Genomic DNA, 21,184 nt, shown 5'->3' with positions numbered 1-21,184 from the left:
GAAATTATAAGGTGGGCCAAAGGATGCAAACCACCATGCACTTATACATTCTTGTACCCTGTTACATTTTTACATGAGCATGTTTATTAGGTAATGACTTACCCTGTCATAATGATACATTTTTTTCACTTGGAAATGACCAACACGATTTGCAGTTACTTGCTTCTTCTTCAGGAGCTTGATAGATTTTTCATTAGGGAATTATATATGTGACATATGGTTAGTATGTCATGTAGAAATTTCTGTCAAAATGCCATCTTATGATTTGCACCATGAGTCCCCATGGGAATGCATTCAAGGCTAGGTCAAAAATTAGGCTTCCCCATCAGCCGAAGCAATAAAAGCCTTACTGCATCCCTTGCAACACCTTTTGATGGTTTGATAAGCTAAATCTCCCATTCTATTGCTTCAGCTGCAGAGTTTCTGGGGGGACTGACAGCTTATTTGAAGTCTAACTACAGGCAAGGGCTATTCCAACCAGGAGTAAGAGCAGAGTACGAATGACACTGTTCTGCTGATGTTCCCTTTATTGTCCACTCCCAGGCTGAGTGTGGGGAGATGACTCTGCAGTTCTCTCTAACTGCAGAAGTGAAAAATCAGGTCATCATTCTGGCTTTGCTGTCCTGCAGAATAATGTAAATCTCAGAACTAGTTGCATTCTCTTTTGCAGACATGACTTGGCCATAAATGTGTTTCAGCCGTGCATTCAGCTGCTTGCCTAGAGTCCTGTTTTAAGAGCCCATTCATTTGTTTGGTGTGTTAACCAGCAAAGGGGTCATTACTGATTCTTCTTGTGTTTGTCTTCTAGTATTTTATCTATGAAGCCGTGTTCAACAGTACCATGGTGCACTCCCTGCCGGTCCTTATTAACACTATCAGTAACACTCTGCTGAGACAGCTGCATGTCAATGAGAGCATACAAGTGTGGAGCAGCCCATTCCCCCAGGTGAGAGCTCATTCTTCTATTGTACATTCTTGTTTAAAGGGCCTTTCCATGCAAGGGAAAGGAACTGAGGAATCCAGGAACTCCGCAGGTAAATGTTGGGAGCTCCCCATAATGAGCACTGCAGGTGATCAGACCAAGAAAACCAACACAAAGATAGAAAAATCAAAGTATTTAAAATGCTTATATGCAAAAAAATATTTTTCCATGTTTTTACCTGTAATGTTTTCAATAAATGGAGTTGGAAAAAAGTATGATATACATATGACATCTGCCCACATAATTCATCGAACAATAACTGGAATTTTTTTGTCCACAGGAATACCTGGATGTATCATTTAAGATCACTCTGTACTTCCTGGTCATATATTTAGGAATTTTAGCTGCTGGAATGTTGCCTTATTTTGCTATGGAGAACATCTACAACCATAAGGTAAGAGCTAGAACACCATTCATCCAAAGTCTGCAACTAATAGGCCTTTATTCTATGCTCTGTGCAGCATCTGTAGTACATCATTAATTCAATTTTAGAAGTGTACATAGGGCTGCATTGGTAAATAAATATATATGATTACTATGCAAGCTGCCATTTTCCCATTTTCTTTCTTTTTGTCTCTGAAAACAAAGTTTGTCCACCATATATCTAATCCTGAACCTCTCTGCTCAGCCTCCGGTAAATCAGCCAATAATTTGGGCATGTGACTCCCTCCACTCCCATAATGCTATACTTGGAACAAATTTCCAGACACCAGAATTGTAAAATGGGGTTGGAGCAGAAGTACTTTGCCTTGCGTAAGCTCTGAGCACATGAATTGAGAGCTTACACAGGGCTTTAGCTCTTCAGGTGGCAAAGGAGCAAAGAGGAAATGAGTAAGGGCAATTAAGTAAGCTTTTTGCTTTGACCTTTCTGGTCAACAAATCTTCCACATTTCTTGTGATGGTAAGAAGGTTTGCAAACTCCTCTAAAGACCTCCACCATTGTTAACTATATCCATTATACAACAGTCTATCATTTGAGTTTAGCCCATTCACCATTGTCCATCTCATTCCCTCCACCAGGTGAAGGCCTACACCCAGCTAAAGATGTCAGGCTTATACCAGTCTGCCTATTGGGTTGGACAAGCTGCGGTGGACATGACGCTGTTTTTGCTGATTCTCTGCATCATGTTGGGAACTTTATTTATCTTTAATAAGGGGATTTCAATATATGTTGGAACATTTGTCGCTTTGGTGAGTTTCTGTATTTCTTCTCTTCTATAACCAAACCTGAAATCTTATTGTCCATCTGATTTATGAATATGCTTTTTCCTGGGTCATTAGAAACCATCATTTTAGGTTCTTGAGCTTCTGACTTTAAAGTTGGTCACAGACGTCCGAAACTTGAATAGGTGATCAAATTGTTTTGTGTCCAAACACAAAAAACTAAAAAAGGACTAAAAAATATTGATCACATGGAGATGATACTAAAACCACCCCAAATGAATGCAGCAGGTAAAATCTGTGTGCTCTGTGTTTGCCTTGGCTTCCTTGATCTCCAAGGGGTCCACCCGCCTTGGACTTTTTTTTTAAAGCTTGGCAACACTCCAATATGGAACAGAGGTCAAGGAATTACTTGACAGACATTTAACTGCTGGTGTTCATATGTTGGGCCTGATTTATTAAAGCTCTCCAAGGCTGGAGGGGATACACCTTTATCAGTGAAGTTGGGTGATCCAGCAAACCTGGAATGGATTTCTTCTAAGTCATTTGCTTTTTGCTAGCAAATGTTTTGAATCCTGGACCAAATCCACTGCAAGTTTGTTTGATCACCCAGCTTCAGTGATTCAGTAAATTCATGTGAATGTACAGTCTTGCTAAAAATTCTATCTCTATTGTTGATTGCGGAGCAAAGTGCTTTGAATATTCTGTAACCTTTAGGTAATGTTGCCACATTGAGAAGGTTTTTGACAGCTTCCCAGTGGCTGTAATGCTTTCCCTGTGATTTGGCTTTTGTCAGAATAGAACGGGTCTGTCCAATAAGTACATCCAAGAACTGTATCCCTTAATGAATACTGAAAGGGGTTTTACAGAAAGTGCAATGCTTTATATTTCAGGTCTTCTGCTTGGTCGGCTATGTGCCAGCGATGGTGCTGCTAACCTACGTGGCTTCCTTTACTTACAGGCGCATCAGCGACACCCGGCAGTGGTGGTCAATTTTCTTTTCTATGGTACGTACAGTGGCTGATGACTGTTTCAGATAATGAATACTTTCAAAAATTAAAATTTAAATCATCTAGATGTAAATAATTTTATAATTTAGCAGCAATGTTTTTTAGAAAAAGTTGGGTATGTATGTGTATAAGACAACCTAAATGCCAGGCTGCTCTTATTCGGAAGAGCTTTGAAGTGTAGAAACATGCTTGCTCATTCTTTACTCCTATACATTCATATAAATAATTTTAATACCTAGTCATAGTGATGGTGGTGGGACAGCTAGGCTCCAAAACTGTTCATTAATGCTGGAGCTTGGCTCGGCTTGGTTTTTGGGCATTGAGGGAGCAATGAAACCTTTTGTAGGGATATCTCTGTGCCCAAACTTTATACCTGCTAGCATTTTATTTAACAATATTATTATAAGTTATATTGTATGTTTATTTCATTAGTCATGTTCCTATTTTACTTCTCCATCCTTCAGATGTGCTTGATCACCATCACTGCTGTTGAACTTGCCTCTGTGATCGGGAATGATTTGATATTTACAGTTTGCCATGACATGTTCTCCTTATTTATCCCTATCTACCCATTGGTGGGTTGTTTGATCTGTTTCTTAAAGGTAAGAATGGGACAAAGACCGAAAAGAGGGGGTTGGTTCTTCTGATTCTTCTGACGGTTTGGGTATTGTTATACGGAGCAATAATGGTAGTGTATAAGAGATGTTTGGAGTCAGGTGGGACTTCAGTGGTTTTTGATAATATAGCCATATGGCTGGATGGTCCTCATCAACTTTCATCACTCTGTAAGTTCAATTGAGTACAGTAGTTGTAATGTGGTCTTAGGAAAGACCACTGGCAGGGTGTATTTTGCCTCCCAAGCCAATATTAATAGGATACGTTGAGCCAATGTTCCTCAGCTGGGATACTTTACCATTCAGACATTATTCAGAATAGGACCGGCAGTCCATTACATATAGTAGACATTATTAAGCCATCTGCTCCCCACCTGATAACCTGGAACTATGCTCACGTCTCCTCTAAGCTCTCCCCTGGCGTTGACACCTTCTACCTAGCTTCTTCTTGGTTTGGCATCTTAGGCGATCTTAATTGGCCAATTGGGGATGACATTACTAGCACTTGTGCACAGGTGAGCTCATTCACCATAGCACCCAGTTGACTGGCCCTTGATGTTCCAAGTGACATCTTGCTATGTGGCTCTCACCCAACAAAGCACTTATTTAGAATTGTCTTCTTCTGTTTTTTTTTTTGTTTGTTTCAGAAGTCCTGGAAAGTTTCAGGGGATGAAAACAGCTCCATACAACTAGGCCGGGTGCTGGTGGCAGTTTTGTCTGTAAGTTAATCTCAAACATGTGCTTTATAGATTTAGTGTTGGCAATATGACACATATAAAATATGCTTGGGTCATATTTGCATGGTAATACTTCATATCGGGAGACTAACCACTAGAGGGCAGCAGCCAGTACTGCCATTTCCTTGCTGCTAAAATATATTACAGCCTGACTTCTAGAATTGTGTTTTAGTCAGGGACATTTTAGACGCATTGTGAACTACATCATTCTGCTGCAAGCACAACCACAGACCCAACTGCTCCTGTTGAAGTGAAGGGGAGCGGTTGGGAATCATTTTTTGTATGCAGCTGTGGCGGATTGCCATGCAGTTTTGGAGAGCGACAAGTCATTTTTGAGAGGACGACACTGCAGCTGCAATAGCATTCAAACACATTACCTGCGGTGTGGTTTTCCACCATAGTTACAAAAGGTTTCCTAGTCAGATTTGTTTGTCTTTTACTCCAGTGGCAAGGTTATCCCCACCTGCCTCTCTGACACCCATGGTGAAATCCTTCCCCATTCTTTTGAAAATGTGTGCAAGCAGGGCTCTGTCTCCAGAGAGTGCATGTCCACTGCTGAGTCAGCAGAACTTTTGATCCCTGCTAATTGGTTAGCTTTTGTAGGGTCCATAAGACCTCCACAGAGAGACCACTGTTACAAACAAAAGCGCAAAGGTTCTTTTTAGCAGCAAGGGACAGCTACAGGCTGTGGCTGATTTATGAAAGAACAGTTCATTACTGGCAGAACAACAGGCTTTTTTCTGTACTTGCTGGGCCTTAAAAGGTATAAAACAAAAGGAGAAAGTGTATGTTTTACAAAGATTTTCCTTCTATTGGCATATACTTTTTATTTGTTGTTGTGTGACAATTCTTCTTCCTCTCCAGCCATACTTACAGTGCATTGTCCTGTTACTTCTCCTGCGCTACCTAGAGGTGAAAAATGGAGGAAAGTCTATCAGAAAAGATCCACTGTTCAGGTACAATGCATTATTTTTTTTCTATAGTTTAAATGTTAATTGCACCAGGAGCACAGTGCACTATGACAACAAGGTGGCGCCGTGACTCTTACCCGATTCCTGCCATATTGGTCTCTAGCTGGCAGAGCAAGAACGTGCAAAGGGGTCCTGGCTAACGCACCGTGGCCATGCTTGTCAATGTGCACCCTGCACCTATTTTAGAGACTCTCTTCGCTGATAGGCTTGAGAATTCAAAGTGAACCTGTCATATATAGCAAGTGTCTATATGACAAGTTATAGGAAGCCACCATTTCCAGTAATCCTAGTGAGTCATTTACAAGTTATCAGTGACTTTTGAGTCCCCATTCACACCTTTCGTGCACATTCTGCACTACACCTAGTCACCAGTGGAAATAAGCCTTGAGTTTCCATTAAAACACACACTAAACTGCAGCACATAGAAAAAGCAGCCACATTGATAAAAAATGTGAGAAAAAATATGTATTCAAAGTAGGAAAATAAATCACATGGGCTTAGTCTGTATATCCCTTTTTTACAGTATTTTTGCATTGGCTATGATGGGTTACTTGCTCTTAAAAGATATTGTCTTCAATGGGAAGCATTTGTTATATACTTTATATGAGGACACAGCATAATCTAGTGTTGTGACCTAAATGTAAATCAAGATTCTTTTACTAATAAAATTTTGAGTATAAATTGAGATTCTTTTTCTAATGGCATTTTTAGATTTTGGTTTATACCCAAGTGTATATACAAAGTTGTGCAAGTTACCTTCATAACATTGTCAAATGAAAAAAAAAGTTACAAATGACAAACCATGTTAATGGTTTTACATTAATTTTAGAATATATTTGCCATGAATGTATTTTTACAAAATGTCACAATCATAGTGCAGTTGCTCTTAAAGTCAGAACACTACAAAATACAAATGGGTCTAGTATGACCATCTGAGTTTTCCCAGGATTGGACCACAACCAGGGAGGCCTAATAGACAGCTGTTTATGTTTTGTTTTTGTGAATATTGGAAATTTTTAACATGTGCCACAGCTTTATTTAAAATGACCACAAATAGGATAAAGAATTGTTTTCTTTTCTCCATGGCCACAGGACGAAAGACAAGAAAGGTAAAGCGTGGAAGTTCACAGAGGTCTCGGAGGACGAAGATGAGGACATCCGGGAAGAAAGAGCACAGGTTGGCGACTACATGGCCTCCGATTGTTATGAGGTACGGACTGTGGCGTTTGACACCTGAATAGTAGTTCACCCCTAGAAGTCCAGTTTAGCCCTTTAGGTTATATATATATATATATAGGTCCCGGGCCTGAGTGCATCCATGGGTTGTATGTTTAGTTTATGCTGAATTATGACATTTAATGACTTATGCTTGGATATAGGTGCAACCGGGCAAAATCCATGGGCACTTCTGGTATGCCATCTCCATGTCTCCCAACAGCGCTCTTGCATGATCACAATAACCCAGGGTTGACGTCATGATACCAGAACCCACCCACTCTCCCATCGCAGGTCTGAGCCAGTGATGGGAGAGTGAGCAGGTTGTGTTCAGAGAGACAACCCGCCCTCCCCCCTGAGCCTGCAATTCCATACGGGAGACATAGGGGGGCGGACTGGCCAGAGCCATGGACCACCAAAGAATTCTTTGCAAAATAAGAGTGGGCACACATGCACATTCCTGAAAAAAGTGAGGGCACGACATTCTACACCACTGCATGAACCCCTGGTGTGTCACATGATCCTAAGGCTATGCCCACACACATTGCACTGGCATGTTCTACTGTTGTCAGTATCAGAAAGGTGGCCCAGAGCAATAATGTGCAGCCAACGCTGGGGGGACCGCATGTAGCAGGAATGGGCTGAGCAAGGATGGTGGAGATCTTCAGCACCGAAATGCCCAAAAAGTGTTCGATGGTGGGTGATCCCCTTTCTTGAAAGCAGTATCTTTACTAAGTATTAGCTTAATAATTACACAGATCTTAAATAACAAGACATTTATTAACAGAGAAAAGAATTACAAATAATCAACAATTATTCCAAATAAGCTAAATAATGATCACATAGACAAAGTAAAATGATATGTTACGCAAAGAGCCTGTCCTCTGTATCCTGCACCTTGGCTGGGTTCCAAGAAGATTGGAGAGAGAAAAAGAGAGATTTGGGGCAGTTGTCTCTTTTTATATACCTCTAGGACCTCTTGCCACATTTAGCCACACTCATGCATCTACCCCTTACTCAGGTGTCCTCCCACTTCCGAAAATACACTGCTCCCAGGTGCCCACTGATATTCTCCAGTAGGTGGGGGCAAGTCCTCTGACTTAGCTGACCAGCTTGTTCCGGGTCCTTTGGGTCTCATCTGATGACAGCGATGTTTTCACACCTGGCAGGATTATTTGGAGAAGTCGTTGAAGTAGATTTCTCAAGGCACACTCCCCATACCCAACAACTGGTATGGAGTGTCATTCCTGCTCACAGAGTTATCTTTCTCTGGCTGCTTGGTTCCGACCTCCAGCTGGAATCATCTTGCTAATTTTGTTCTCGGACGCATTTCAGAGTCAACCCCCACCAGATTGAACCCATCATTTCCAAAAAAGGATTGTGTATGAGTGCTAATTTGCTACAATTCATGTTGCACATTCCAACAGGGGGACATGGGAACAAAATCATCCAGTTGGGGTTTATATCAGCTTTACCTTCTGTCTTTCCTCCACAGAAACCGGCCATCATGGTGAGTGGCTTACACAAAGAATACAAAGAAAAGGGAAAAACCATTGTGGGGAAGACGATGAGAAAACTTGTGGTCAATAACATATCGTTTTGTGTAAAAAGAGGTGAGCCAACCCCCGAACTCATTGATCTAGATTGTGTCCTTAGTCCCAAGAAATGTCACAATTGTAAACTTGTCTTGCTCATTTTAGGGGAAATTCTCGGACTGGTGGGGCCAAATGGGTGTGGTAAAAGTACGTGTTTGGACATGATGGTGGGACAGACGGAACCGAATGCCGGACAGGTCAGTAAAGGTGTTTATAATGGGATGATATGGGTATTAGTCAGGCTGCTGTGTTGTATAGAAAGAGTACCTGTAATGGGATGATATGGGTATTAGTGGGGCTGTTGTGTTATATAGAAATAGTACCTTTAATAGTTAGGGACCCTGTCACCAGAATCAAAAGAATTTAGGTAAAATCTAGTATTTTAAATGCTTATTTGTAAGTTTTTTCCTTTCCATCATTTTTTTTTAATTTACTTGCAATGTGAAGTAAAACTTGCTGAAAAATTTAGATACTCCAGAAGGAATCCATTGCCTAGCACAACCCCCTTTCTCCTTGATGTCATTGCCCTCTCCTTCTCTAAGAGCATCTAAATGCTGTGGTTGCTGATCCAGCTCTTCATTACGTCCTGTCATAACCTTTGATCTAGCTACTAGTTGAGGAACAAAGGGGAATACTATAGAGTGTCACTTGCTAGAGTGCTGGTGATGCCAACATCTCATCCAAGATGGTGGCACCAAGTAGCAGTCATATGGTTTTTGGATGCCTACACAAAAGATGTTTTGTTTTTTTTGTTTTTTTGTTTTTTTTTAAAGGTATATAACATGCATGAAATACACATATATTATTATAAGGAGACTTATAAGGAGTGTTCAATAAATGATCTGGTGACAGGGTCTCTTCAAAGGCATAAATAAGAATGCACCATTTAATAGATGGGGACACAAGGGGAACATTATAGTGTCAGCAGGTTAACTTTATTATGAGTTGCAGCCTATACAAAGTTTTGGACTTCCAATGTGCCAGCACTAATTGGCTCAGCATTGTAATATGAAGTCCGATGCTCCATTATACCCAGAAGTACCTGGTATTGTTTAGTAGTCCGCATTACACTCATCTGTCCCCATTCCATTGCGGTTTTACACTGGGTTTCAGCTTTGGCCATCTTGATTGACCAAGGAAGTTTGTTCAGTCCTGGGGATACAGACAAAGAAAAAGATAGCATCAGGCAAGTGAGTATATTTTATTGCAGAAGGGACATGTGCAAAACCTACATGATGAAGGTCAACTGTACCCTTCTGTGAATTCCAAATAATCTCTGAAGCTTCACAAACCAATGCTATTCCTATGTGTTTACTTTCAGATCTTTATTGGAGATCCGAGCCCCGCAGAGGGAGGAGCGGCCCCGATGCGATTTGTAGGATATTCCCCTCAAATAAACCATCTGTGGCCGGAGATCAGATTGCGGGAACATCTGGAGACCTACGGCTCCATCAAAGGCATGAGCAGGAACACCCTGAAAGAAGTGATAGACAGGTGAGTTATGTCAGAACTGGATCATTTTATTTAGCAAGAATTACAATGTTAAAGGGTCACAGACTACAACTTTCATACATTTGTTCAATATATCATCTTAAAGAGCCATTGCAATCCAAAATTGATACTGAAGGTTGACATTATCTACTTGGGGTTAACTTGATACCTGCAATCCAATAAATCTTGATTGATGTTTGCTAGTTGTTTGTTGATTGGGGGCTCCGGTCAAATATCTGTGCTACAATCCCTGACTTTTTTTTTTTAGTGCAGGTTTCCACTCAGCACGGTTGTTCCCATTCCACCTATATTATTGGTATAATAAAATAATTTTCAGAACATATGATATATATCCCTCATGATGACCACAGTATGTCTGCAGACCTAGGGACTTCTCCTAGGGTTGGTGGTAAACCCACATCCACAACCTTTGTACAGAGCCAGAAAATCGGCAACAAAAAAACTCCTCATAATACGCAAACCAAGTGTGCGGACTATGTACTGTTAGGTAGATGGACCTTTATGTTTGCTGTGGTTCTCACCATGACCTTGTTTGCAGAATAGTGGATGCTCTGGACATGAAAGAGGATGTGCAGAAACCTACCAAGAAGTTATCAACAGGAACCCAGAGAAAGGTGACCCCCCTCACACTAGATCCATACTTTGTTTTACCATCACTCATGCTTATGTATCTTTCCCATGACATATTGTTCCTTCATTCCTCTTCATTTAGCTGTGTTTTGCCCTGAGTATGCTGGGTAATCCCGAAATTGTGCTTCTGGATGAACCTTCCACAGGGATGGACACTAAAGCCAAGCAGCAGATGTGGTAAGTATGTTTGATGTATTGATTACATTGGTAAATTGTATTTTACAAAATGGGGTATAGAATAATGTACAAACCTTCCCAACCTGTGCCATCTACATTTATGTCACAGTAAATGTGCAGAAGTAAATGTCATTCTTGCCACTGACCAGCAGTTTAACCCCCAACTAAGGGGTCATTCTTCCAACGTAGGAGGACATCTTGTCTATTTACCCTAAAGCAAGGATCATTATTCCCTATAGCCACCAAATTAGGGGGAACATCTCGCCTATTGCCTCCAAAGTAAGGGTCATTATTCTTCATATTCATCATTGAAAGGGGAAGCAGCTACCATAAAGGGCCAAAATAGTGAAAATTAGTGTCCCTTACCAGTTTTGGGGGGTACCCAGTCCACTGACCCCTGGGTAAGGAGCTTTCTTCCCTCTGACCACCAATGTAAGGGAACAGCTCACCCAATATTAAACAACATTCTTACCCCTGACTACTAGTGTAAGAGAACACCTCACCTATTTACCCCAAAGTATGATTCGTTTTCTCCTCAACCTCCTGACCACCAATGTAAGGCAAAGCCTCACATGGCTGACATGGCATGACAAAGCACCAAAATCTGTTGGCAATGGCAAATGAATTGAATGACAATAGTAGCACTTATGTAAGTGCTGAAGGGCCCCCAATTAACAGTTGGGGTTGTTTTCTTGGTTGGGTCAACTATAGCCATATTTGTTCCCAAGCACAGGACATCCCAGCTTTACAGTCTTGTAATCCTTAATTGTACTCCTGGAAGAGAACAATATGGGTCAGAGATTGGGTGACCATCCATTGTCAGGCTAACTCTACCAAGTGTGGCATGGGACCAGACAAGATGGCGTCAGCCATGCTTGTTGGAAACTAACATTATGAACCAGAACAGGTTCTACATTAAATGTTTGTAGCATTACTAAAAAGAATAAGGCTGCCGTTTTACATTTCTAACACTTTCATGTTGGTCTAGGAAAGTCATCAGGTCTACATTCAAAGGCAAAGAGCAGGCTGCCATCCTCACCACGCATTTCATGGAGGAGGCTGAAGCCATCTGTGACCGGGTTGCCATCATGGTTTCAGGGCAATTGAGGTAAGTGATAATCTGGCATCAGGCAAAAAAGGAAGCTCTAAACTTAGAAACAATCAACCGACTGTAATCAACATTTTCATAATTTGTAAAGTGTACCCATCATTCAAATGAAATATGATTATAATCCTCTTTGCCATTTCAACCACATTTCATTGAATCCTATGAAAAACATCTGTGCCTCTCCTTTAGGTATATCGGGTCAGTGCAGCACCTGAAGAGTAAATTTGGTCGGCACTACAATCTAGAACTGAAACTAGATGCAGACTCCGGTCCCCAGCAAATGGAGATTCTGCATCGGGAGATTCTTAAACACTTCCCCAATGCCTGCCGCCAGGAGAGGTCGGTTTTGTGTTTTCTGCTGCAGTGGTGGTGTTTGCTTTTAAAAAAAAATGAGATAACAATTAACTTACTTTGCTTTTCTTTTCCAGCTTTGCATCACTGATGTCATACAAAGTTCCGAAAGAGGATGTACAGTCTCTAGCACAGGCCTTCTTCAACCTAGGACAAGGTAAACTGCTCTCTGCTTTCCATGTGTACCATTCCCTGGATAGAAGGAAAAAACAGTGATGTACTGTAGGTTAAGAATACAGCTATAATAATAATATTGGTTTAAATATGACATTGACACACATTGATTGGTTCCCTAACCTGCTGATTGGACAATAAAGGAGCAAGAGTGCACCTTCTTCTCTGTCTTCTGCTTTCAGCCCATGTGATCTGTTGGCCTCCCCTTCAACATACCTGAATGTTGTTGTTCAGATGAATTTTAAAGTCTTAAAACAGAGCCACCAGTTCACTATATGGATGACAGTTTGTGGACACCTACCTATTACAACTATATGAGCTTGTTGGACATTCCCTAACCATGGACATTATTATGGAGGTCTCTGCCTTCCCCATTTTGCACTTAGGAACAAACAGACTCCATTCTTGTGGAAAAGATTTTCACAAGATTTTAAAGGATGTCTTGGAATTAATGGACCAGCATTTTGTAAGGTCAGGTAGTGAGACTGTATGAAAATACTTGGGTCACAATTGGTGTTCCAATTTATCGCATTTGAAAGGTTGAAGTCAGGGCTCTGATCCCCACACCCCAAACCGTTCAAGCCAAGGCTATAGAAAGTGGTTTGCCCAAAGGGTGGTACTCTGTATGACCACAAAAAGTAAGATTAAAGTCAGACATAGAAAGTTGTTTTCAGGTACCACAGATACCTATAGGAGGATTTAATACTGGCTTTTGCAGTTTTTTTTTTTTTTTTTTAGCTCTGCAGTTGTAAAGACTAACTAGACTAGATTGGACTGCTACTGTTATTTTTATCCACTGACTTACAGCTATCTGGTGTGATCGTCCTAAGCTAGGCTTTTGGACAGTTTTGCAACCAGACTAAAAAATACTGGGATTAGTCTTGATGTACCTCACAAACACTGAGCAACCTGTGGGTACTTCCCAGACTAAATTCAGGTTAGACTCAGCAGGGTTACCCTTGTCCTGTCTTTAAAGACTCGCTTTATTGGTAGGCCATTCTGGCTGGGCACCAAGAGCTCTCTCAATGGGTGCCATTATTTCCTGCAATCAAATGGGTAAGGCTGTGTGACAGCACAGCTAGGTAGTTGTATGCGTGCAGTCCACCCGTTGAAACTCCTGCTGCCAATAGCCACTTGTAATTTAATATTCTGCTACCTGCCTACAATGACTTTGTTAGACTTCAGCCACCCAACTTTCCGCCAGTGAAACTTCACCTGCTACCCGCTGTCTAGGTTTTATGAATACTTAAGGTATTCTTCCAGTTTTTACAATGGTCAATAAGGACTTAAGAACCCAAACAGTCAGTTTTTTCAGACTCTAAAAGTTGCAAGCACCCCCCTTCCAGCAGATTCTATAACTGATTTACCTGCAACTTCATGGGTTCAGCTCACCCACGCTTCCTGTGTCATTCGGTAACACCTTTTCCTTTACATTACCCTTCCATATGGCCCATCATTTCTGCACCTTCACTTGGGTTTTCATCAAAGTACTTGCTCCACTTTTGGTCCTGTTGCACTCTGGGGCATTTTTAATTGTTAGCTACTTTGAAAATCTGTTGCAGTAACAGCAATAGCTATGAGGGACAACATTTCTTGTTAACCATACAGCAGATGCTCAGGTAAATCCTAAACCTTCAGGGAGATCATCACTGGCCTCCACTCATAACTTGTAATAGCCGATTCTAGACACTTGCCAGACCAGAGTATTTTTTGCCCAGAAAAAGAAAAACTTTAGACTTTCAACTTCAGGTTCTTCAGTCCGGAAGCCATACAAACCCTCCGTTTCCTGGTGAGTGTCTTTTGGTTGATGGTAGCCTCCATCAGGGTAGTGCCCTTTCCCCAACTCTACTCCAGGCCTTTCAACTCTATATTCTGTCTTTCTAGGATAAGTTTCTTCCCTGTATTTTAGAGAAGTCTCATCTGCTAGTCAACATCCTAGAACTTTTAGAGTTGGACTAGCATGTTTGAGGGCCCTCCAATTCAGATTCAGTCAATAAAAACAACAATGGTGGCATACTAGACGTTTTGCTGCAGCATTAGAAGTAGAGCAGATCCCTTGCTGGTAGAACATTGGGCTGCAGCCTTGGCAGACATTTATATATCTAGTATAGACAGATTTTATCAGCTGGGAGCAGCTGGAAAGTGATCTTTACAACCACAGGTGGGGATCCAAACAGCTGGGGGTTGTCCCGGAGAAGGCCAAACAGATGTGGTATGGCCAACTAGAAAGACTCCTTGTAGACATGCTGCAGGCTCTGTCAGACTGCCTGGATCTGCTGCCCCAAGAACCAATTTACCACCCAGCTGCCTTCAAAAATGTACTAAAAGACAGCAGCATATCCAAGTCCAGAATTCTAATAATGCTTACAAACAGAGCCATCTCTGAGTCTGTGATGGTTTCTTCTACTTTGTACTGTTCTGCCTTTTCCTACAGAGTACCTAACAATCTTTACATCAAAAGCTGTTCTGTAGAAAGGGCTCATTAAGCTGGAAAAGTTGTAAATTTAAAATTTAACAACAAATATTTTCATGAAAAAGCATAACTAATCATAATATGATCCATGTGTTTCTTTCTTGTTGCAGTGAAACGTACCTTTAATGTAGAAGAGTACAGCTTCTCCCAATCTACACTGGAACAGGTAAGAATTATTTGTATCCGGTCTGAAGTTCACAAAACAACTACTGAGTGTTATTAAATCTATTTGGGTTCACATACACCACACTGCAGGGGGCTGCGACACACATTTTTGACTATTGAGTTGGGCAGCCCATCCAAAATGGTCCTATGCATTGCCAGTGCAGTGCAAGTGTGTCCATGTATCACATGCATCCTACAGCACTCTTACGGTGTCAATGAGAGTGCAAAGCTGAATTTGATGTTTTGAGAGGATGCACTAGAGTTACCTGTTGTTAAATTTTAAAAAGGGTAAAAAGTAGATCAGTGCTTGTATAATCCTTTACTGTGCTAAAAATATCAATGGGCACTGGCTATTAAGTGCTAGACTGCAGCATAGGAAGAATGTGCACCTGCCAATGAGACAATGGAATAGATTCCATCATCTATTTGCTAGTATTTAAAGAAGGTCTTAACTATTGTGTATGTGTTGTAAAGAAGATCCCCACCTCTATATAATTTTAGAAGCAGTGTGTCACAAAAAATACCAATAAAAGGGATTTGTACACAATAACCAGGACTGAGGCAGTATGACTCCATGTTCTAACAGATTGTTTGGTGATTAAAGGCTAAGTGGAATCAGAATAAAATATACAACTTTGAGATGCATACAGTGAACACATGGCATGTGCTCATCAAATATTTTGTATGTACACATCTAGTAGCAAAACACTCAATCTTGCTCCCCGTTTGCTGGTGATTTGGGAACCCATGCTTGCAATGCTGGAGAGGAAATCACAACGGATCACAAGGAGAGGGGAAATCACAAATGAAAGGAAGGAGGGAAAGTGAGAGATAGAGGAAGTACACTTGTAGAGACCCTTTGAGGAGTTCTTTTTACTCTGGCTGCAATGGAACACAGGTTAAGGTCAACCAAGTACCTGCTTTTAGCATGGCTGCTGATTGAAGTTACCATTGGGTATGTTGTCTTTTTCCTTTAAATAACTATTGTCCTCTAAGAGTGGTACCGACAATTTGGTTCTTCAGAAATGTTTGTACAAGGGTTAGCCAAGTCCTCATTTATGGGGCAGTGGTCTGCTCATCATCTCCCGTTGGGTCATATTCATTAATACCACTTTGTCCTCCCTTTTCTAGGTGTTCATTGAACTTGCTAAAGAGCAGGAAGAAGAGGACAACTTTGTAACAATGAACAGCACCCTATGCTGGAACCGGAGACAAGAAGACACCGTGGCCTTCTGAACTCTGCAGCCTGCAGTTGTAAGCAGCTGGGACTTTCAGCCCCTTCTCTGTACAAGAAGGGGCAATACCACGCTGCCCGGTATAACTCTGAAGACTCCCGGAGTAGCAAAGCACTGAGGACTCCCAGGCTGTGCCACGTTTGTGTTCTGGACTGACTTCCGCTTTCATAGGTGGAGTTTACTTGAATTATGGGAGCACTACAGGAGTCGGGCTCATGTACAAAAGTCCTGAAATTCAGGTTTTTAAGGATTCATACTCATAACTTATTAAGCGCTTTAATATGTTACAGGCCTCACTGTGACCACTGTCATAACATATATTCAATCAGGAGTGTATGAGCCAGCGCTGGCCAGGCTCTACAAGCAACGCAACCATTTCTGTTATTGGCATTAGTGTTTTTTTTAAAGGTTTTCACTGGGATAGTTATTACCTCTCCAAACCATTCAAAAAAAAAATGTATGCAAATTTAGTTTTATTTGGGACTGGGTGTAGTAGAACATTGGCAATTACTAAAAAACATGACTTTCTAACATTTTGTTGTTGCTCAAAGACCTGTCCTTGGCTGTCCGAGTGTAGTTGTATTGACTTAAAGGGGTTGCCCAGTTCTAGCTTTAAACTCTGCTTGTGTGCCACCTCTTTCTTAGAGTCAAGATTTTGATGAAAACCTTGTTAGAAAGATTCAAAGGTTTTCATAGTTTACACTTTTTACTAAAGGTTAACCATTTGGCTTTTGATGCCTCTAGCTAGAGAAGACATAGGGAGGTGCAAAGTGTGACACTGCACAAGGGCCCTGCACCCTCCTTAGCCAACAGGGGCCTCAAGTCGGTTGGGCCCACTGTTGGCTATTACTATCACCACCTCTGGCTTTAGTGCTTTTGAAATTATCTACCTGGACAAGAAGCATGCAGATACGGACAGAAGTCCTTCCCACCCTTCTTCCAGAAAACTTCTTCCAACAACTGCAAGCCAGAGGTTCATCATTATCATAAGGAAACCCCGGCTGCCACTGTAACCATGTTCCTCCTACAAGAACTTGCAGTTACAGTCAGCTGGTGCAATGGCATAGACCCAATGGTTCGTAATAAATACATTGGCAGTAGGTCCTCCATAAAAAATGGAAACATTAACCAGTATTGTTTTTAAACTGCCTATAACCTACCAACATACATTCAAGATAAATACCCATCACTGGTTGATAAAATTATATGTATGTAGTTTATGCATTAGCAGAGTATAAGAAAGTATATGTGTGGTTAAAAAAACACAGGAAAGCAAAACCAAGAAGCAACCATCCTTCTTTTCACTTAGCCAAAGTCATTCTAGGTCATCTTGATTTGCCCATTACCAGCAAACTTAAGAGCCATATATAATGGACATGGCAATGGCTAGGATAATATAGGAATTCACATTATCATGAAGATGGCAGAAATATCAATTGAAATCATAGAAATAGATAAACATTGTATCACCACCTTTAACTTCCATAGTCTTTCCTCCTCATTACTTTTATAGCAAATGTGCAGGGAGTCTAAATGGGAAAATTCAGCAGTATTTGACTGCAATGCCCAGGGCACCTCATAATCCAACAGATTTAGTAAGGTATGTCCTGTCCATACTACAGGCCTGGGGGAGGATGCTTGTATAATGGTAGCTTGAGGGCATTATAAGGCAACAAAAAGCTGTGAGGCTTTAGATTGGCATTAAAAATACCCTGTTGCCAGGCTATTTTATTCAACAACAAACTTTCCATAGGAATATACATGAATATATAACCTATCCATGTTATTTACCTATGGTGGCTTCTTAGGTGTACCTGAACTCTTGGTGACTTTTTTGTACTGTCAGTCCATGGCACGGGCAGGAGGTTGGGCAAAGGAACAATTTGCAGCTAATCCTACTTCAGAAGAAAAACCATACAAATACATTTTATATAAAAAAAAGTATATATAATACATTAAAGAAGGGCAAGTTTTCTGTTTGCAAAGCAAAGTTGTTTTGCAATATTTAAATACATGGAATGTGTTTTAAGGTGCACAGCAGGTTGGAGATTTTTTATGTGAACTGGACGTCCTCTTTAAATGATCATTTTGTATTACCTCAAGTCTTCCGTATCTGTATGTTTACCATCACGTATAAGCAGGAGGGACTCTCGTCTTCCTGTTAGCGAGGCCTTCCAAAGTTGTTGAATGTTTCAATGTGTTTCTAGACAGAAACACAAACTCTGCACTGATTATATTTTGTTTGGGTTTTATAAATAGCATGTAATGTATTTGTGACTACGGTAAAGGCAAAGCGGAACCAATAAATCCGGTCGGTCGTTTCATGTTTCTGTATTAAAGCAGGATTCTACCATGTAAAGGGGTTCTTAAAGCAGAGCATAGGTAGTTATTATGGGGTCAGACTGTGCATGGTAAGGCTTGGAAAGTATTCAAATTATGCTCTGCTTTGGGTGGACTTTGGCTTTAATATAATATTTCTGTGTCTGCAAGACTCCGTTATGTAAGATTGGGAGATATGAAAAGTTTAGAGTTTCAGGACCAGTGGCCCTCTAGAAATGACAAGACTACTGCTGCAGAGAATCAGGGCAGGGTTACACTGTACCAATGGCCCTCTTTGAAAGATATCATTTCTGGGGTAGAGAATCAGGGGAGTGTTATACTGAAGCAATGTCCCACTACAATGGGATAGAAATGGAACCCTTGGACAGAAAGACACAAGACATAAAATTCCTGGGGTGGAGGATCAGGAAAGGGTTCCACTGGACCATTGGTCCACTAGAGTAAGATTGTTGGGGTGGAGAATCAGTAGGAGGTTACACTGGCCCAACGGTCCACTATATTATGATTGCTGGGGGGGAGTATCAGTAAAGGGTTACACTGGCCCAATGGTCCACTACAATAAGATTGCTGTGGTAGGGGGATCATGAGGGGGTTCCACTGGCCCATTGGTTCACTATAATAAAAATACTGGGGTGGAAGATCAGGAAAGGGTTCCACTGAACCAACGGTCCACAACACATGACAATACTGCTTGTGAAGATTGAGACTACATGAGCACATATTAAACTTTTTTCCAATCCTGTAAATGTATACTAAAGTGCCCCTTACTAACCAATGAAAGCTCGATAGGCACAATTCACCAAAAGAGTAGGGAAGCACTCCGGTGTATGTTCTCCTAATGGAAACACATCATAAAAATGTATTTTTTACCAATACTTTTCTAAGTGCCTGCACATATAATAAAATTGTATCCAAGTCATTTTTTGGAACCTGACCATACATGAAGGCATTGTGCAACATCTCTTTACCAAAATCGCCCTCATCCCCCCGCTCACTACCAGAAGCTGATAGAGGTTGAGCGATTCATTTAATAGGGCAATGCAGGTGTCTCAGTGGCTTTCTCTAAATGTCAATTGTTGAGGTGAAGTAGTTGAGACATTGCTGCAAAAAGGAGTTTTAGGAGATTTTAGATCTTCCAACATTCTTTGGATGCATTAAAGTTAAACAGTTTGTTATGTGCACTGTGGGGGAAAAAACAAAGTTACTTACCGGCTCTGGTTGCAGCACCCAGATTTGTTTCCTGTAGTTTACTTCTTAATGGTTGATTTGCGTTACAGCTCTGCACCACTGTACCTAAAAGGGGCATTGCTCCTTAAGATTCATTGTGTCGCCCTAAAAGGAAACTAAGATCTTTATATATATATATATAAATAAATATTAGTACACAATATGCAGATTCCCTCAGGTCAGAGGGTGCAAAGATAATACATGAGAGGGTCAGAGGGTGCAGAGATAATACTGGAGGTGGTCAGAGGGTGCAGAGATAATACTGGAGGTGGTCAGAGGGTCCAGAGATAATACAGGAGGTGGTCAGAGGGTGTAAAGATAATACATGAGAGGGTCAGAGGGTGCAGAGATAATACTGGGGATAGTCAGAGGGTGCAGAGATTATACTGGAGATGGTCAGAGGGTGCAGAGATTATACTGGAGATGGTCAGAGGGTGCAGAGATAATACATGAGAGGGTCAGAGGGTGCAGAGATAATACTGGGGATAGTCAGAGGGTGCAGAGATAATACTGGAGATGGTCAGAGGGTGCAGAGATTATACTGGAGATGGTCAGAGGGTGCAGAGATAATACATGAGAGGGTCAGAGGGTATTACCTATCAGGGCTTTAAACAGATTCCTTTAGCGGCACACAAAATCTGAACTTTTCCCAGTGGTTGGTTGTGGTGTGTCCCTCAAAAGCCTGTTTAGATTTTGGATACCTATTCCATATTCCCAAATCCTCCTATACAGGATTGGAAAGGGGCAAATACCTCACAATGGCATTTACAAATTCTGCCATTTTATTGAATGTGCAGGTCACAGCCAGGTATGAAGAATATTTAGTTTATGTAAGAATATGTCAAACAAAACATATCTATATCTATTCAAGAACTAAATAAAAGAACGATATATACTAGAATAGAGTTTTATTGCACATACTACCTATTTATTATACTGGCAGTTGGCCAAAGCGCAATTATGAATCTGCCCAACCGGTGGTACTACTAACAACCAAATCGTGATAAAACGATATTTTTACTGCCAGATTTGCACTAAGTCCTGCCTGCCCGTTATTTTCTCACCATCACCAAGCAGGGTGCCATTCCACAGTATGCCATGTGGGGCACTGTTGTCCAAAAAAAGAAAATTGGAGCAATTCCTTTCTCCTGTGCTGGAGACCCAATGCCTGCAAAGCACAATAACATTGGAGCATGTGTTTTACCACAATCCAAGTAAATGTGAACAAGCCTTTTACATTTATGGTTCATCTTGGATTAGTGAAGCATTTGCACAGCTTTCAGACAACTTCAAGCAATTTCCTTGAAATTAGGGTTGCATCTGTTTTGGTTTCATGATATTTGTGCAATTGTTCTTCAGAATTGTTGAATATGTATGTATATGCATCTTAGAGATAGGGTTGTGCTTCTCTGCATTGATTCTGAAAAAATAGGGTACTGACCCTACACAGTCAGAAATGTGTGAACCTGGAAGCGCTCAAAGCAAAACTCCCCCGGCTTTACAAAAT

General features: G+C 41.0%; 1 protein-coding gene and 1 long non-coding RNA gene across 2 annotated transcripts in view; one reads left to right on the top strand and one right to left on the bottom strand.

Annotated features, from left to right (window-relative positions):
* The window catches only part of ABCA5 (ATP binding cassette subfamily A member 5), a 58,296-nt gene extending 38,034 nt beyond the window's left edge, over nucleotides 1–20,262 (top strand). The window contains exons 22-39 of the mRNA XM_072403444.1: nucleotides 809–946; nucleotides 1,263–1,376; nucleotides 2,003–2,173; nucleotides 3,037–3,150; nucleotides 3,618–3,755; nucleotides 4,415–4,486; nucleotides 5,369–5,460; nucleotides 6,568–6,685; nucleotides 8,186–8,303; nucleotides 8,391–8,482; nucleotides 9,607–9,779; nucleotides 10,336–10,411; nucleotides 10,510–10,604; nucleotides 11,593–11,712; nucleotides 11,902–12,051; nucleotides 12,141–12,220; nucleotides 14,821–14,876; nucleotides 16,007–20,262. Of these exons, the coding sequence (XP_072259545.1) occupies nucleotides 809–946; nucleotides 1,263–1,376; nucleotides 2,003–2,173; nucleotides 3,037–3,150; nucleotides 3,618–3,755; nucleotides 4,415–4,486; nucleotides 5,369–5,460; nucleotides 6,568–6,685; nucleotides 8,186–8,303; nucleotides 8,391–8,482; nucleotides 9,607–9,779; nucleotides 10,336–10,411; nucleotides 10,510–10,604; nucleotides 11,593–11,712; nucleotides 11,902–12,051; nucleotides 12,141–12,220; nucleotides 14,821–14,876; nucleotides 16,007–16,111 (2,022 nt within the window). The 3' untranslated portion in view covers nucleotides 16,112–20,262. The remainder of the gene's footprint in view (nucleotides 1–808; nucleotides 947–1,262; nucleotides 1,377–2,002; nucleotides 2,174–3,036; nucleotides 3,151–3,617; nucleotides 3,756–4,414; nucleotides 4,487–5,368; nucleotides 5,461–6,567; nucleotides 6,686–8,185; nucleotides 8,304–8,390; nucleotides 8,483–9,606; nucleotides 9,780–10,335; nucleotides 10,412–10,509; nucleotides 10,605–11,592; nucleotides 11,713–11,901; nucleotides 12,052–12,140; nucleotides 12,221–14,820; nucleotides 14,877–16,006) is intronic.
* LOC140325553 (uncharacterized) lies at nucleotides 9,839–19,754 on the bottom strand. The gene is made up of 3 exons (XR_011919692.1): nucleotides 19,660–19,754; nucleotides 12,123–12,255; nucleotides 9,839–10,081 (listed from the first exon to the last, which is right to left on the bottom strand). It is a non-coding gene; the product is annotated as an uncharacterized lncRNA (long non-coding RNA).
* Nucleotides 20,263–21,184: the final 922 nt, after the last annotated feature.

The sequence above is a fragment of the Pyxicephalus adspersus genome, chromosome 3, assembly GCF_032062135.1.
Source record: "Pyxicephalus adspersus chromosome 3, UCB_Pads_2.0, whole genome shotgun sequence".
Classification (NCBI taxonomy): Eukaryota; Metazoa; Chordata; class Amphibia; order Anura; family Pyxicephalidae; genus Pyxicephalus; species Pyxicephalus adspersus.
The sequence above is the reverse complement of the archived record's forward strand: the minus strand, read 5'-3'. Positions and strand labels throughout refer to the sequence as shown.